At 61.5% G+C, this 16,212-nt stretch overlaps 4 protein-coding genes across 4 annotated transcripts; all 4 read right to left on the bottom strand.

Moving 5' to 3' along the window:
* Nucleotides 1–834: 834 nt before the first annotated feature.
* On the bottom strand, nt 835–2,046 carry JKF63_07853 (uncharacterized protein; the record flags this gene model as incomplete). The annotated part of the gene is made up of 1 exon (XM_067903781.1): nt 835–2,046. One exon carries the CDS (start codon nt 2,044–2,046, stop codon nt 835–837), a length of 1,212 nt encoding a protein of 403 aa, XP_067760040.1.
* Nucleotides 2,047–4,804: 2,758 nt separating this feature from the next.
* Nucleotides 4,805–5,254, bottom strand: JKF63_07852 (uncharacterized protein; the record flags this gene model as incomplete). Its single annotated transcript, XM_067903780.1, has 1 exon — nt 4,805–5,254. One exon carries the CDS (start codon nt 5,252–5,254, stop codon nt 4,805–4,807), a length of 450 nt encoding a protein of 149 aa, XP_067760039.1.
* Nucleotides 5,255–6,841: 1,587 nt separating this feature from the next.
* Nucleotides 6,842–9,064, bottom strand: JKF63_07851 (uncharacterized protein; the record flags this gene model as incomplete). Its single annotated transcript, XM_067903779.1, has 1 exon — nt 6,842–9,064. One exon carries the CDS (start codon nt 9,062–9,064, stop codon nt 6,842–6,844), a length of 2,223 nt encoding a protein of 740 aa, XP_067760038.1.
* A 475-nt stretch (nt 9,065–9,539) lies between these two features.
* JKF63_07850 (uncharacterized protein) lies at nt 9,540–15,923 on the bottom strand (the record flags this gene model as incomplete). The annotated part of the gene is made up of 1 exon (XM_067903778.1): nt 9,540–15,923. The coding sequence occupies one exon, from the start codon at nt 15,921–15,923 to the stop codon at nt 9,540–9,542; it is 6,384 nt and encodes a 2,127-aa protein (XP_067760037.1).
* Between the last annotated feature and the right edge of the window lie 289 nt (nt 15,924–16,212).

Here is a 16,212-nt window from a genome sequence, read left to right as displayed (position 1 = left end):
TTTTGTGTGTGTGTGTGGAGTGGAGTGGAGTGGCGGGTAGGGGGAGGGGGGTGGGGGGCGGGGCGTAGGAGACACCGGGCACTTTCGAGAGACACCACAAAAGTGTATATTCACATGTATACCATACGTTGCGTGCATCGGAACATGCGTCCTCCTCCTCCTCCCCCCTCCCCTCCAGTCCATCCATAGTAATTAAAAAAGAAAAAATCGTCACACGGACACACACCGCCCGCACGTCACACACACACACACACACACACACACACGGACACAACGTCGACACCGATTTTTGTCACCGACCGTATACACTGCAATTATGATGATGCACACCTGCCGCGAGTTTAGATACCCACCCCTCCCCTCCCCTCCCCTCCCCCCACCCCACCTCTCCACACACACACACACACACACACGCGCGAAGCCAAGAAGTTGATAGACGAGGAGAATGGAAAGACGGCTCTAGGTGCAGAGTGCCTCTAATGGGATCTGCAAAGCGAGCCAACAAGCGAGAGCCTACGTTGTCCAGAAGGCTTCCAGTGATCCCTTGTGTATATATTTATATATATATGTGTGTGTGTGTGTGCTCGTGATGGTGCACAGAAGAACGGCGAGAACGCTGGAAGGGAACAACACTCAGTGGCCGATGCTTGAGACTATCTCCCCGTGATCCCCCCTCCCCTCACCACCACACCCCCTCCCGTATTGGTTAATGTGTTGGTGGGAGTTGGGGCACCGGCATCACAACGGATGAAGCAGCGGGGCTTCCCCGTTGGGAGGGGGGTGGGTGGGTGGGAGGGATGAGGGAGGGTTCGAGGGTGGAGGACGAAGGCTCGTTTATTCGCCAAGGTAGGCGGCGAAGTCGACCGGCAGCTCGTCGATCTGCGTGTGGTAGTGCGCCTCGATCTCGTGGAGCAGCTCCACATCCTTCTCCGTCACGAAGTTGATGGCGACACCCTTACGGCCGTAACGACCGCCGCGACCAATACGGTGCAGGTAGTTCTCCTTGTTCGTCGGCAGATCGAAGTTGATGACGATGTTCACGTGGTGCACGTCGATACCGCGGGCTACCAGGTCGGTGGTGACGAGCACACGGGAGCTGCCGCTGCGGAACGTGTTCATGACCCGCTCGCGGTCGCTCTTGGCCATCTCAGCGTGCATGCTGCTCACGGTGTGGTGGCTCTGGTTTAGCTTCTCGGCAATCCAGTCCACCTTGCGGCGCGTGTTGGCAAAGATGACAGACTGCGCAATCGACACCGTCTCGTACAGGTCCATCAGCGTGTCCAGCTTATGCTCCTCCTCTACGGCGATGAAGAACTGCTTGATGCCCTCCAGCGTCAGGCTCTCACGCTTCACGAGAATGCGTACGGGGTCGCGCATGAATTTCTTGGTGAGCTCCAGAACCTCCTCTGGCATCGTGGCGGAGAAGAGCGCAACCTGGATGTCCTTTGGCAGGTAGCGGAAGATTTCGTAAATCTGGTCCGCGAAGCCCTGAGACAGCATCTCATCGGCCTCGTCCAGCACTAGCACGCGCAGGGGGTCGGTGCGCAGCGCGCCGCGCTTGATCATGTCGGACACACGACCGGGCGTGCCCACGGCGACGATGACGCCAACCTGCAGCTTGCGCAGGTCATCCTGCACGCGCGTGCCGCCGACAAAGGTCTCACAGAAGTTGGAGCTGTTCGACAGGAACTCGCCGATGCGGCTGATCACCTCTGCCGTCTGCAGGGCCAGCTCGCGAGTCGGGGAGAGCACCAGGCCCTGGATCAGGTTGTGGCGGAAGTCCAGACGCTGCAGCAGGCCGATGGAGAAGGCGCCCGTCTTGCCGGTACCGGACTGGGCCTGCGCAATGATGTCACCGCCGCGCGTGAACGGGGCGATGGCGCGCTGCTGGATGCTGGACGGCTTCTCGAAACCGTACGAGTAGATGCCACGCAGGAGGTTCTGGTGCAGCGGCATGTCGTCGAAGGACGGGATCGGGCGGACACCGGGCTGGTCATCGACGAAGGAATCTTGGTCCTGCGGGGCAACCTTATCCTGCTGCGACATGATTGAGATCGACGGTGTGCTGTTGGGTGGGACACAAACAAATACAAAAAAAAAGAGAGCTATTCGGAAGGCGAAAATCAACTGCGTGTGCGTTGGCGGGTGTCGGGCGGGTGAGTGGGCGTGCGTGCGTGCGAACGTTCGCAGAGAGACAGAGGAGGTGGGGGTGTCGAAGTGGTCGAGGGTGATGGAGAGGAAGGGACGGCATGTACCATAACACGTATGTGCAGAGGACGTCACTGCCACACACACACACACACACACACACAGAATAAGCAACGGTGCTTGGTGTTGTGTTCAGGTTTACGATTCTGTTGCATTTTCTTTTTTTCTCTCTCCAGCTAAGCGGGGCCGTAGTACTGCGCCTCCACCGGCTGCAATATCCGGGATCGTCGAGATGCGCATGTATGTAGTAGCGACACAGACGCACTACCCTCAGTGACAATGCGCGTCTCTCCGTGAGAGTAGAGATATGGGCGAACGGCAGAGACGTAACGCTTCCACACCGCCGCTGCAGCAGCCTCCGGGCGCTCCCAGGACGATAAAACCAAGTTGCCAATACGTGACACGGTTGGTGTTGTTTTCAGAATTCTCGTCGTCGTCGTCGTCGTCGGTCGGCCTGTTTTTTTTTTTTGCCTCGTCAGCGATGCGTACGATCGCCACCGGCAGCTCCGCGACACTTCGAATGCCAAAGGGAGGCACACCGAAGGTTGCTCGTCACCGCGGCACCGCCCCGGGTGAGCTGTGCCAGAGGAGATGAAGACGACGTGCTGGGGGCGCACTCGAGGTCACACAGTGCTGGACACCGCAGGCGAAGAGGTGGTCGGCAAGGGTGCGCCCCTCACCCGCAGCACAATCACCGGCACCAGACGGAGAGATGGAGAGGGCTTGCGGTTGTAGTCCCTGTGTGTGTGTGTGTGTGTGTGTCTGAGGTTGTCAGCGGCATCGTCGTCGTTGTCTTCATCGACCGTGCCCCCCTGCAGCGGGTTTGGTGGAGTTGATCTGTGCAATGAGTGACGGCGAGATATCCAGCAGGGAATGCGACGGGGGTGAGAGGGGCCGCTGCCTGTGGGGCCAACCACGCTCGATCGAGTTATCCAACGGTCCAGCATCCGCAGTGCCAGCAGGGGACACGCTGCTGTGCATCGTGACGACGTTGTAGTTTTTTCAAGAGCCGTTGCTGCGGCTGTTGCAGTGCTGGCGAGCCAGACAGGCTCGACGACGGTTTTTGCGGCAGCGTCATTTGTACAGAGGCGAAGGCATACAAGATGTTGCACTTGCCGATGGAGTTGCTGCGGTGGCGCCGACGAGGGCTGTCTCAATAGAGCAGCGTAGACGTGGCTTGCGGTTGCGCAAGAGTCTAGCGTTCCGCCCGCCTGCCGCTGGGAGAGGCAGCGGCAGGCGGGCGCCGTCGCAAATAAACGAACTCGGAGAAGTCCTCGAAAAGGCCCGAAGGGCCCCCCAATGTGAAGTCGATCCCCCCTCCCCCCTCCCCTCCCCATTGGGACACACATGCGCGCGTGCGGCCGAACCACGCAGCCTTCATCGAACCGCACGTCCCCCCACCCCACCCCTCCCTCCATGTCGGCGGAGGGGCTTACATAATAAAAAGTCGGCTCCCGTGTGTCGAGAGCGGCACGGTGCAGCACCGGAGGCTGTCGTCGCTTTCAACGACAGGGCCCGGGGGTGGGGTGGAGAGGGGAGGAGGGAAGGACCTCCACACGGAAGCGGGTGCGCGCCGGCGCGGTGTAGATTACAATACATTGTCTCAGGTGCGACCCTTGGTGCAAGAGGCGAGGGGGACAGAGATCAACCCCCGCCACCCTGCCTCGTGTGACAACGGTTTACCTTTTATCGCGGACTTCGATTTTGTCCTCCTCCCCCTCTCCCCTCCTCCTCTCCCTTCCTTTTGGTTGAGGTGTGGGTACACCTCTCTTTTTTTTTTGAGGCTACCGGGGCGACGACGACGACGACGACGCTGACGCCGACGTGCAGTGATGATGCGCGATAAGTGGCAGCAGGTGGGTGGGGGTGGGGGGATTCATTGAGTATCCAAGATAGAAAAGGGGTCGACACATCCTTCACTTCGATTGTCGGACTACAGAGCAGTACGGTGGCCCCCTCCCTCTGCCCTCCCCCTCCCTCCGCCCTTCTCCCCTCCCTCTCCCCCCATGCAGAGATGAGAATCGGCTCTTCGGTCCACTGCCATGTGAGAAACCCATGAGGTGCTCTTCTCGGGTGGGGAGTCAACCTGCTCTACTTTACAGGACGAGAGGAGTTTGGAGGGGGAGAGGGGTGGGGTGGGGGCAGCAGCAGCAGCAGCAGCAGCGCGAACGGAGAACAACGCATCGCGTTCGTGGTGGTCAGGCCCCTCATGTGTGTGTCCCCCCAGAGGCGTCCTCCCACAGTGAAGGCGTAGGGGGAAGGTTGTAAGGCACAAGAAGGAGATCTACGGCGAGGTAGCGCGTGCTGCAGCTGCAGCTGCTTGGAACAATGTGCTGCTTGGTTGAGGCTTACGATATCCCTCTCTCCATCTATCCCTCCCTCCCCCCAAAATATTGGACCGCTGGATGATGCTAGTGGTGCAGCGACGCGGTATAAGGGGTGAGTGGAGTTCGAGGTCGATGCCGAGCCAAGACCCGGCAGTTGCGACCAGTGCCGAATGCCTTGGGAGGCGCATCACACGCTGGTGCGATGTGGCACCCCCCCACTCCCCCTCCCCCCCGCCCGCCTCTCCTTTCCAGTCACGTAGCGTCGCTGCTCAAGGGGAGGTCTGGTACGTGTTCACTTCGCTGTCGCTGTCTCTTCCATCGTCGCTCATGACCGGGTGATGCCGCGAGCCGCCAGGTCGTGCCGTCTGGTCGTACTCGCCGCCCGGGGAGATTTGGAACGTGGAGTGAGGACTACGTGCACCATCGTCCTTGTCGTCGTCGTCGTCGCTGGCCAAGGCACAGCGCTTGCGCTGCGCGGCCTCACTGCGGGGGTGGGGGTGCTGCTGCAGCTGCTCGTGCTGGCGTTGACGGACTATCTCCTGCCTTGCTATGATCTCCGAGAAGTTCGGAATGGTCGGCACCACCAGCGGCGGCGGTGGGGCGGTAGCCGGGGAGGAGGACGCCAGCGGCGTCGCAAGTGGCACCACGGCTCTCGGTGTTGCCTCCGTAGCCGCCGTCGCCACCGCTACCGCTGCTGCTGCGCCTTCTTCGACATCCATCGCAGGCGCCATGCTCGGCGCGCCATCGTCGCCGGCGGATGGGCTTTCGATATGATTCTCGCGGACCCTGCTGGCACTGATTTGATGGCTGCTCCTACCGTGATGATGTTGCTGCTGCTCCTGTTGCTGCTGCTGCTGCTGCGACAACAACCTTTCTCTAGAGACGTCTAGCGTGCTCGTGGCGGCCGACTCCGCACAGCCTCTGTCGGTGGCAGAGAGGACAGTAGTGCCAGCATTGACACTGGGAATCGTGGTGCGGTCTGCCATGTCGTCAAGCCCCATCTGCGACGTGCAAAGAGAGTCGCCGCTAAGACTGTGAGGCATTTTATCCAGCACTATGGCCTCGCTGGCGAGTACGGCACTTGCGTCGGCACCATCGTGCACCAACATCGGCTCTGGGGTCTGGTTGCTTTCCCTGTGCATCGAGGGGCGTAGCGACTTGTCCAGAGATTTGGCGTGATCGTTGCCAGTGTGCCTCCCTGCGCGCGGCGAGAGAGGAGACAGTTGCGAGCCTTGGTCCGAGACCGTCGTCGACTCCGCTGGGCTGCCGGTGGCGTCTTGAGCACAACGCTCATTCACACTTGTGTGCCTCGCCCGCTGTGCACTCTCCACGATCTCTTGCATGGTGTGCAGGAGAGCTAAGCCGCCCTCGCGACAGTCTTGTGGAGTACGCCAGGGCCGTAGCCACTCGAATCGGGCGTTCGCCCCAGTCGCATGTCGGCTGTTGGTAACGTCTCGCGTGAGGCTCATCGGAAAAATGTTGCCAGTGCTGCGGCGGAGGCTACTGGATTGGTTGCAGTGACCGCTGCATCCTGAGAAGGAGCGGGACCCGTCGCCCGAGCCGCGACCACCACCGCCGCCAACACCCTCACGCCACTGCATGGACATGCTGGGAAGCGATATGGTTGGCTGTGTGTATGTATGTGTGTGTGTGTGTCGGCGTGTGCGAAACAGAGAACACGAGAGGGGGAGGGGGGGGCGAGTATGGGAAAAGGGGGATGCAGCTAGCATTCTAGCGTGCCCACAGACACAACAACCACAGCAGTGACACCAAAGTCACTCGAGACTCCAGGGATTCGGAGAGCCAAGGGAGGGAGGGGGTGGGGGAATCATGCATGTGTGTGTCTACAGAGTGATCGCCGAGAAAAGAGAGTTACGGCGCCATGTGACCTTTGTATGCGAACGTCCCACCTGGCCTCTAGGCTGTATCGACACTCCGCTGAACATGAATACAAGTCGGTCTGACAGGACAGCGGCATCTGCACACCGCAAACGACTATGCACTGCGGGGTCACGTCCCTCCCATGGTGCTGCGTGTCGGGGTGATGGTGAGAGCGATCGAGCCCCCCCCCCCCTCGCTGTGGTGTCTCTCTCCTTTCAATTCTCTCGCATGTCTTCAAATTCAAATGTCGATACTTGTCACAGACATCTCCCCTTCTTCTCTTCCCCCCTCCCCCCCTGTTTTGTGTGTGTGATCAGCGCAGCTCTGTGTGCGAACAGTGGCGAGGGAGGGGAGGGGGAGGGGAGGGGGTGGCGGACATGACAGCAGTGTGTGGTGAATCCGTTTGAGACCATCGTTCCTCCTTTTCACTTGCGCCAACTCCGTGGCCGCTCCGTGGGGTGCAGCGGTGGCAGATTCCATTGACCTCGCAGTGTGTTGACCGCGTCGATGCCGTCTAGCGGCGGTGTGCCGTGCGCGCTGAGGATACACTTGATCGGCCTTTGACGTGTCAGGTCGTCGAGGGCCGACTGGATCATGGACAGTGACTGTTGTTGCAGCACCTGCAGCCACTTGTACCGTGGGACCAAGTCCGTCCGCTTGTAATCGCCATGCTTCATGAACTTGAACCACACACGGCACATCCATGAGTTTGCCGGGTCGAGGTCGGCGTACTCGCCATGATATAAATCGGTGCACGCAAGACTGTCACTGTTCGCGTCAAACATCACATATTCCTCCGTTGTGGTGTCGCCAGGGATGCGGAGTAGCTCAATTGAGGGGGTGAGGCGGAGAACCTCCGTTGGTGGCTCCGTCGGCGACGAAGTACGTGGCGACAGGATGTGGAGACGCCACGCATCGCCCTCGCGCAGCCCTATAGCCTGCGCACGCTTCTCTGTGAAGAAGGTGGAGTCGCGCCACAGTACGTCAACGGGGTCGCCACCGTCGTCGCGAGTGTTTTCTGAGGACGCGGCTGTCACAGAGCTGGCACGCCCCCGCACAGCCGCAGCGCGCATCTCCTGTCGCAGCTGCAGCTTTTGCTGCTGCCGGCGCAGCATCGCCTGTTGCGATCGCTCGGCTGCCGTGTCGCCTTCCTCTTCCTCTTCGTCTTCGTTCGCTCCTCGAACACTCGTACCATGCTCACGCTCACGTGGCGCTGCCACTACCGCCGCCTCTGCCGTGGCCTTCGCCTTCGCGGCTGCCTCCTCGGCGCCCTGCCGCTCAAGCGACATCTCCGCCTCCAAGTCGACTTCAGGGAACGATAGCCCCGTTATGCCGTCGCCCATGTTCTGACACCCGCCGCGCCACTCGGTTGCCGGCGTAGCTACAGAGGAGGAAGGTTCAGACGGGGTGGCGGACACACTCTTGATAGGCTTCGCGGTGTGTTGCTGTGAGACGATGGCGCAGTCCGCCGATGCTCTCCTGTTGCTGTCACCAAAGGGGGACATTGACACCGCCGGTAGCAGCGGTACCTCGCCGCTGGTGATCAGCTCCGCATCAGGGAAGATGTCTGCCCACACTTGCAGCTGACGCCACGCCTGTCGCGTCGGCACGACGATCGCTTTAACGACGCGCTCCTCCCGCTGCAATTTTAGAAGGAGCTCCGCAAACGTTCGTTCGTCGACCTCGATGGGGTTGTACACGACGGTGTAGCCACCAATGCGCTTCTCAAACAGCGCTGAGACGTCTACGCGACGCGTCGGGTTGTCTTCTCCGGTCTCCTCCAGCTCGCGCCGACCAAAGATGGCGGCCTTGAGATAGCGGTACGACATCCACACATCCGTCGCGCAGTCCTCCGGCGTGGGAAAGGTAGAGTAGCCCGGCGTCACTCGGAGCATCGCGGCCGCACCAACGCCAGTGCCACCACTGCTGGCCATGTGTGGGTGAATGGCCTTGGCAGTGCGCGCCTCCTCACCAACGTTCACACTGGTGTACACCGACGACGCCGTAGATGGCGTTGTTGACCACTTTGAGGAAGCCGTGTAGGGGCTGTTGCGTGTGCCACCGAGACCCAAGCCGGCATTGCTACCACCGCTGCCGCCAGGGGTCCGAGCAACGTGGTGAACGGTGCGCCGCAGCATGGCGCGCTGCTCCAGCGTGAGCCCCGATGAACTTCTCGCGGACTTGCCAGCGAGGGAGTGGCATCCTGGGGCACCTCTGCCACTCACATCCTGCGCTGGTGCGATCGTCGGCCCAGCCGGCACCGTCAACGTTGCCTGCGGCATGCATGGCATGCGCCCCTCCACCTCGACCTTGTAGTCGGTCACGACCACCATCGTGTTGTCGAGCTTCGCGTTGTCGTCTCGCATGTAGCGGAGGCCGCTCATTACCTTCATGATACCTTGTGATTCCTCTGTCAGGTGCAGCTGTGGTGACGGCTGGGCTGGGTCGCTCTGCTTTTCGATAAAGTATGGGTGTGCGTAGACATCCGCCGGACACTGATTTTTGAAGAGTGTCGCAATGGCCATCATACCTTGCGGGAAAGGAAGGCGGCCACGCACGAAAAAGGTGGTGGGGTGACAGACATCGGTGATCATGAGGTAGTTACGGCGTACGCTCTCCTGTATCATGAAGGCAGCCTTGGACATCATTTTTCTTACATCATCATCATCATCCTCTCTCTTTTTTTTTTCTCCCCTATTCAACGCGCGTGTGTGTGTGTGGGGGAGCGAGGGGGGGAGAAGGAAGGGGGTGAAGGAGTCGTCGGTGCGTATTGTGCAGGTGCGCATCACCATCACCTCCACCACCTCCGGGTGGTGGTGGAGGTGATGATGGGTTGAGAGGGAGGGAGAGAGAGAGGAGTGCTGCCTCAGCATTCCACGCTTCACTTTACCTTTTTAAAGGTTTATGTTGTTCGTTGTTTTGATCCAGCCACCGCCTCTTTCTCTTCCGTTTTTTTTCCGTGTGTGTGTGTGTGTGTGTGTGTGTGGGCAGGGAGGAGGGAGTGGGGAGGTGGGGTGGGAGGCGTGGGGGGGGGGGCGTCGTCGTCGTCGTCTTCCGTTCGGTCTATTTTCTATGTTTATACAGCCCCCCCCCCCCCTCCCCTCCCCAATCATTGGAATGCGATCACGTGCGACAGATGGCGACCACAAAGGCCCACATGGCGCATACGTCATCCGTGTAGCTCTTCACGTATGTGCCAATGGCGAAGCTCACGTCGCTCGTGCTCACCTCGTGCACTGCACATTCGAAGACTCCCTGCAGCAGCTCCTGGAACTGTGGATCATATGGATTGTAGGAGCCCATGACAGGTGAGCCGATCAGCCGCAGCGGGTTCACGCGGGAGGGAGCAGCGGCGGCGTTTGATGGTTGAAGGGCAGTGTCGTCACCTGCACTCCTGTCTTCCTCGGCGCCCGCCCCGCTGCTGTTGGCGCGGCGGCGGCGGTGGTGGTGGTGGTGACGGTGGTGTTGCGCTGCGCCTTTATTCTTCTCCAACTCGCCCGTGACTTCCTCACCAAAGTACTCGCTCAACCGCGCCGCGGCGCTCAGCGTGATGTCGCTGCGCCACGCCGACCCGTACGTACACCGCTCCTCCTCGGCAGAGACTAACAGCGTTCGCAGGATCGTCTCCACGCCACGGTGGTACGCAGGGGGGCAGCTGTTGCGCCACGTCAGCAGGGCTTTCTTCAAAAGAGCGCGCAGCTCCAACTCGACTTCGCGAGACTTCACCGGGTTGGCCGGGGGGAACGACAGCGCTTCCCGCTGGATCGGGAAGAGGTGGGGTGTGCAGCGAGCGATATCCTCGTCTTTTGTTTTGTCGAAGCACGGCAACCAGTGCGCCGGGTTCGACAGATCCCAAGTCATGCGATGCGGGAACCCCGAGAGCTGCACGTTCGCCCAGATCTGATCATGCGAGACGACCATGTACACGTCACGCAGCGCGGTGCCGTACGGCTTGCCAGCCGACACTATCCGGCCAGAGCGGGGGTCGATGAGAACCCACTCCGTGTCATTGAAGGCGTGGAGCACCAGGATGGTCTGCTTGTAGATGGTGCCGCTGCCAAGGACGGCGTAGGTCGGTCGGTCCGGCGCCAAGTGGCGCAGGAAGTGCACCAGCAGCATCGCCAGCTCCTCGTAGTCGCCTGAGCGCATCACCAGCAGCTCCGCGTTCGTGCTCCACACATTCTTGTCGCCACAAGGCATCATGTCTGTCACGAGCGGGAGCAGCGAGACGTAGCGGATGGCCTCGTACACGGTGCGCACCGACGGTGGCGGGGGCCCACCGCGCGGAAGGAGGTAGCGGCACACCAGCATTACATCCCCCGTGGAGCACGCGACGAAGGGCTCGATATGCCGCGTCGAGGCCTGTGCGTTCATTTTTCCAATCGCCTTGACCCTCTTCAAGGCCGCCTGCTGCCACCGAAGCGCTACGTGGTGTAGGTACCGCAGCTGCGGCGACACGATCAGCTTGTCCACTTTGCGTGTCAGCTCGGCGGGGCTGAGTGCAGGGGGCGGCTCGCGCTGCAGTGGGGGCCAGAGAGACATGTACAGCTGCACCGTGGGCTCGATTGTTTGGCGGTTGTTGCCGGCTTCCATTTTAAAGCTGACCGAGGACTCTCCAGCGCTATTCGCAGGGACGTGCTCAACACCGCCAAACGGGTTGGCTACCGGTGTGGCGGTGTCGACACTCGGGGCACCACGTCCAGGCAAGACGCGTTGCCCTGCCGTCTCCCTCTCCAGGCCCTCATTGCACGCGAGCAGCGTGTCGTAGCCAAGGAGCCAACGAGGCATGCGCAGAGGATAGACACCCTCGATGCGCGCCTGACTCGCTTGATGCAGAGCGTAGAACGGTATGTGCAGGGTGCCGATGAGGCGCCGCTCGGTGCGGTAGTGCGTCTCGTGCGCCACGGCCGCCGTCGTGGAGGTGGACGGCGCCATCTGCACCTCAAACTTGTCGTAGAGTGAGATAATTACATCATCGTCGATCATCCCAAGTGTGTCCTCCTCGAAGTTTAGGGGCTGGAAGGGCAGCTCGAGCGACTGGAACCACGAAGGGTTGCTGCCCACTTCGCTGCGTGTATAGGCTGCCTCGGACACGAAGCAGGCCTGCACAAACGGCTCCAGCAGCGTGCCGTCTGCGCGCAGGGGCAAGTTGTGTGCCTTCATGATATGGATGACGATCCGGCTGTCGCGGCGACGCGCCAGAAGAGTGCGATCAATGTCCTCTGTTTTGGGTCTCAGCTTGCGATGGGGATTCAGTTGACTCCGTGGGGTGAAGTCAAAGACGCGCTTCGGCGCCAGCTTTGGCACTCGCACCACAGTCTCGAATTTCTCGGCGTCCGTCAGGTGGCGCCGTGCCTTGAGGGTGAGCAGCAGTCGCCGCTGTCGCTCCTGCCACAGCTTCAACTTTGTTTCCCGCGGCAAAGGGCTTAGCGTGAGCCCCGATATGGCCGACGGCGCCGAGTAGTAGTGTGCGACATCGAACAACACCGCCCCTCCTGTCCCTGTTGCCGACCCGTGGCTCTTTGCCCAATCCACTTCTTCCTTCTCGACGATGCGCTTCAATTCCTTCTGCAGTTGATACGTTTCTGCGTCGTCCAACGCCATCGGTCGCGCAAAGAGACGCGCTTCAACCTCGTTGGCAGCCTTGATCTTGTCGGCATGGATCAGCCATCGCCGGTGTAGGTGTCGCAACCGGGCACTCGGCAGGCGCTCCAGAGTTTCTTCTACAGCGTAGCAGTCGCTGCTCACATGGCCACTCCTCCTCCCTACGGCCACAGGTGCGCCTCCTGCTCCTGCTGCAGCATCCGCGCTGTGTACCCACTCCGCCGTATGTCCAAAGGGTGGGTGGTCTTGCAACGGCCTTCTCTCCCCCCTGCCAAGTCGACTCAGGCGCCCGTGAGAGGCCCGACCAGTGGGCATCCCTACACAAGGATCGAAGGAGTTGTACCTCGTGGGCCGCCCATGCAGGCTCGCCACCGCGCTCCGGGCACGGCGGGTACTACTCGAGTGTGCGTGACGGCTACCGGCGCTGCTACAAACGTCGTCATGCGGGACTCGGGCGGATGGCACACTCCTCGCTGCTGCGGCGCCACGGCGCCGCGCCGCGCCGGCAGTGTGTCCTCGGCGCGAGGACGAGGGAGTTTTAGCGCCGCCACCGACTGCGTGAACGCGGTTCATGTCCTGCTCTCGATAGTGGGCCCGCAGCATGCGCAATAGCGGGAGGTAATGCGGGTCGAGTGGGTCTGCCACGGTCCCCGTGTTGCCGCTTCCCCTTATGAAAAGACGCTCGATTTGTGGGATGGTCATGCCTTGACTGCTTGTCCACGTCGTCGAGACGGCCAGCACGCCCTGCACCGCAGTGCTCGCCGCCGCTGTAGATGCTGCGGAGCCGTTAGAGCCATAGGCCGCGCGCCGATGGCGCGCGAAGAGCCGCCCATGAAAGAAAAACGCCGTTGGCGGCTGCAGTGGCAGCAGCGTGTACGTGCGCGTCAGCGTCGGCCGCAACCGCACGGTGGACACGACGGTGTGCTTCGAGGGGCCATCCGTGATGGGGATGAGATGCAGCAGCAGCTCCGCTGGCTCGCGCAGCGTCCGCACCTCAAATGTTTCGTTGAAAAATACAACTTTCGCCGATGTCATGGGTCGCGGTGTGGTGCAGCCGACGTACTGCGGCACCATCGATGCGCGCGAGCGCGCAAATACGACGAGCTGGAAGTACACCAGCTCATCGCAAGCCACTACTCGAGGCATCGGCGCCCCCGCCCCACCATAATCCCCGACGCTCAGTCTGCTGGACCGCAGTACATCCGTACCCTCCACCTCAGCAGCGTAGTCGAGGAGATCGTCACCAACGACGTAGGGGGTTTCCTTGAACGTGCCGCTGCGACGCAAGAAGAAGCGAAACTCGTGATGCCGATGCTTTTGCTGGGGTGGCCACGGAGACGGCGCAGCTTCTTCTCCACACTCCTCATCGCCACCACCACCACCACCGCTGCCGCTGCTTCTGCGGCCCTCGGTTCTTTCTAAGGGGACTAGTGTTACCGGTGCGAGGAGACATGAGGTGCTCGCCGAAGCCGCTGATGTCGTTTCCACCATCGGGTCTCGCCGCCCAAGTAGAGATCCAGAAAAGAGTTTGAAGGAAGAGGGGCTAGGGGCACGGGAGTCACGTTGCTGCTGCAACTGACAGGCGGTGCCGACGCGGTTGTCGTCGCCGCCGCCGCCACCACTACCACCACCCGCTTTGCCAGCGTCTACAACGCAATAGTTCACGTGATGCACCACCGGCGAGGTCGCGATGTGTGTATCCTCGAGCTGTTTACCATCCGCTTCTTCTCGTGCCACTGCTTCGGTCGACACCCCGGCAGTGAGGATGGGTCGGCGCGGCAGCATATCCACCGCCGCCCTTGTCGGGGAGGGGTGGTGGTGGCTGCCATGGCGATTGGCGCTCTCGCTGCGCCGGCTGCGTCGTCCTTGCCCTCCTGGGCCTCTATGGTGGCCGGGCCGTCTCTCGACAATGATGGGTACATCCGTTGTCGCATTGTCCAGCGTCTCAGCCCCATATTGCCCTTGTCCCCGTTTTTGCCGCCTCAGTATGAGAACGGAGTTCCATAAGAGGATCATCGCATGCAGGAAGCCGCGCTCCACATCCGCCGACGTCCGCGCCAGCGACTCCAGTCGTTCCTGGAGATTATCAATGTCGGTGCTGCGCTTCGATTGTCGCTGCAGTTGCTGGACCTGCTCTTGGTAGAAGATGCGGTTCTTGAGGACGGGCAGCAGGTTCAACTGCAGGATGCGATACTCTTCGTAGTACTGCAATAGAAGTGAGATGAGGTACTCTTCGGGATTGAAGGCGACGAAGCCGTTCCGAGCTGATGCCGCGGAGAGTGCGAGCAGCAGAGCCATGGCTCTGCTGTGCAGGTTTTTGTCGCCGTGTTGCTGCTCGAGGCTCAGGACGGCGTGGGGATTGGTCGTGGAACCGTCCCCGCTGGGGGTGACGTCGCATGGAAAGAATATATTGGAGTGGGTGCCCAACAGGAGGCTCGACAGCGGATCCACGGAGCTGGATAGGGTGCTGGAGTGGCCTTCACTACTGCCATCAGCAGCTGAAGCGCCCGCCCCCGCTGCCGGCGACACGCTATCCCCAGCCCCGAGGCCAGCGCCCAGGGCGTTCGCGCAACTTATTTTCTCCAAGCAAGGTTCGAAGCGAACATAGTCGACGTGCACCGAGTACGATCTGCGTGTGTCCACTCCAACAGCCGCTGCACAACCGGCTTCGCCGCCACCGCGCCATTGCTGATAATGAGGTCCAACAGACACAAGGCTCACCCCTGGTGTTGACGACGCTACGCCATCGACACGCCGCAGGGTCTGCAGCACCGTAAAGTCGTACACAGGCCGCGCGTCCACCACCGTGACGTAGTCGGCGTGGACGCGCGGTGTCTGTCGCCGCCGGAGAGCTTCGCTGAGCCGCAGCCCTCGATTCGGCAACGCCGTCCAGGACGTGGCGAAGACGTCGCTCATCATTGTGTTTGCTATTGTCGTTCGGATGGCACGCTCCAGCGCCGACGGGCACGTGTGCGCCACCGTGCCATCCACCCCTGCCGACGCTGGGGCGCCGGCAAGGATCAATAGCGAGCCTTGCACCGGGTCCTTGAGCTGCGCCTCGAAGGCGTCCAGTCGATCCTCGAGGTGATCCAGCAGCTCCGTCAGCAGCTTAATCGCCGCGCCGTGGCGGCGCCAAACGGGTATCGTCTGCGCCAACAGCGAACGCCGCAAGTCCTTCGCCTCCATGGCGTGTGAAAGCGGGGGCGTTGACAGGGGCGACGGCGGCGGGGCGTGACGCTTGTCCTGAGCGTCGTCGCTACCCACCACCGTCTCCACCCCCACCCCCACCGCCTTCGCCTCCGCCGCAGTTTCACTGGCCATGGGAGGGGTGGCGGGGGCCGCGCCCCAGTTTGGCTCCGCTGGACGGTACACCTCGAAGCGTGCTGGGTACACGTCAGGAAAGAAAAGCGAAGGGATACTGCACGTGTGGGTGTTGCGACTAAGCTCATCCCGCCATCGCCGCACTCGCGCGACGTCGCTGCGTAGCTGCAACACAACAGCGTCAGCTGGTAGTTGAGCAAGGCCCTCGGCGTTGCCACCCACGCGGCAGCATCCCCGCTTCGGACCGGCTCTGCCAGACTTCCGTGCTGCGGCAACATCACGATCGAGGTGGTGGCGGTTGAAGAGAAGCGAATCGCTGTACACTCGAAGCCAGGCGGGCACTGGGCCGCAGTGGAAGCGGTCTGGTCGACGCACCAAGCGGGTTGCGTCACAACAAGAGTTCTCGTTGCCCGTCCCCACACCCGAAAGCTGATCCTGAAACAGTCGCATCCGCTCTGCGACGAGCTGCTCGGCGTTCTCGACATCGGGTTGATAGTCGCAGTCCCCAGCTGCTGCGGCGGCGGCGTGGTCGGCCACCCCCAGGCTTCCGTCACTTTTTTTTTGCTCTGTGGCCGGTGGCATATCGGCGGTGGGCCGTTTTCTGCGGCGCCTGCTGCGGTGGCGAGCACGGCGGGCACCACCCCGATTTGTTTCTGCGTCTTCAGCGCCCGACTCCAGCTGCACGACAGCTGCCTTGCACCTGCCGCCGCTGCCGTGGCGGATGCCTCGGTCACTCATACTGCTGCTTTCACTGCCTGGATGATGTGCGGTGACCGCTCGCCCGCGCGCTGGCGGAGTGAGCGTCGGGTTCAGTGCGACTGCCATCTTCGACGCGTGCGCTTGCCCATGCGGAGACGGTGAGCGTTGGGGT

The sequence above is a fragment of the Porcisia hertigi genome, chromosome 1 (genome assembly GCF_017918235.1).
Source record: "Porcisia hertigi strain C119 chromosome 1, whole genome shotgun sequence".
Lineage (NCBI taxonomy): Eukaryota > Euglenozoa > Kinetoplastea > Trypanosomatida > Trypanosomatidae > Porcisia > Porcisia hertigi.
The sequence above is the reverse complement of the archived record's forward strand: the minus strand, read 5'-3'. Positions and strand labels throughout refer to the sequence as shown.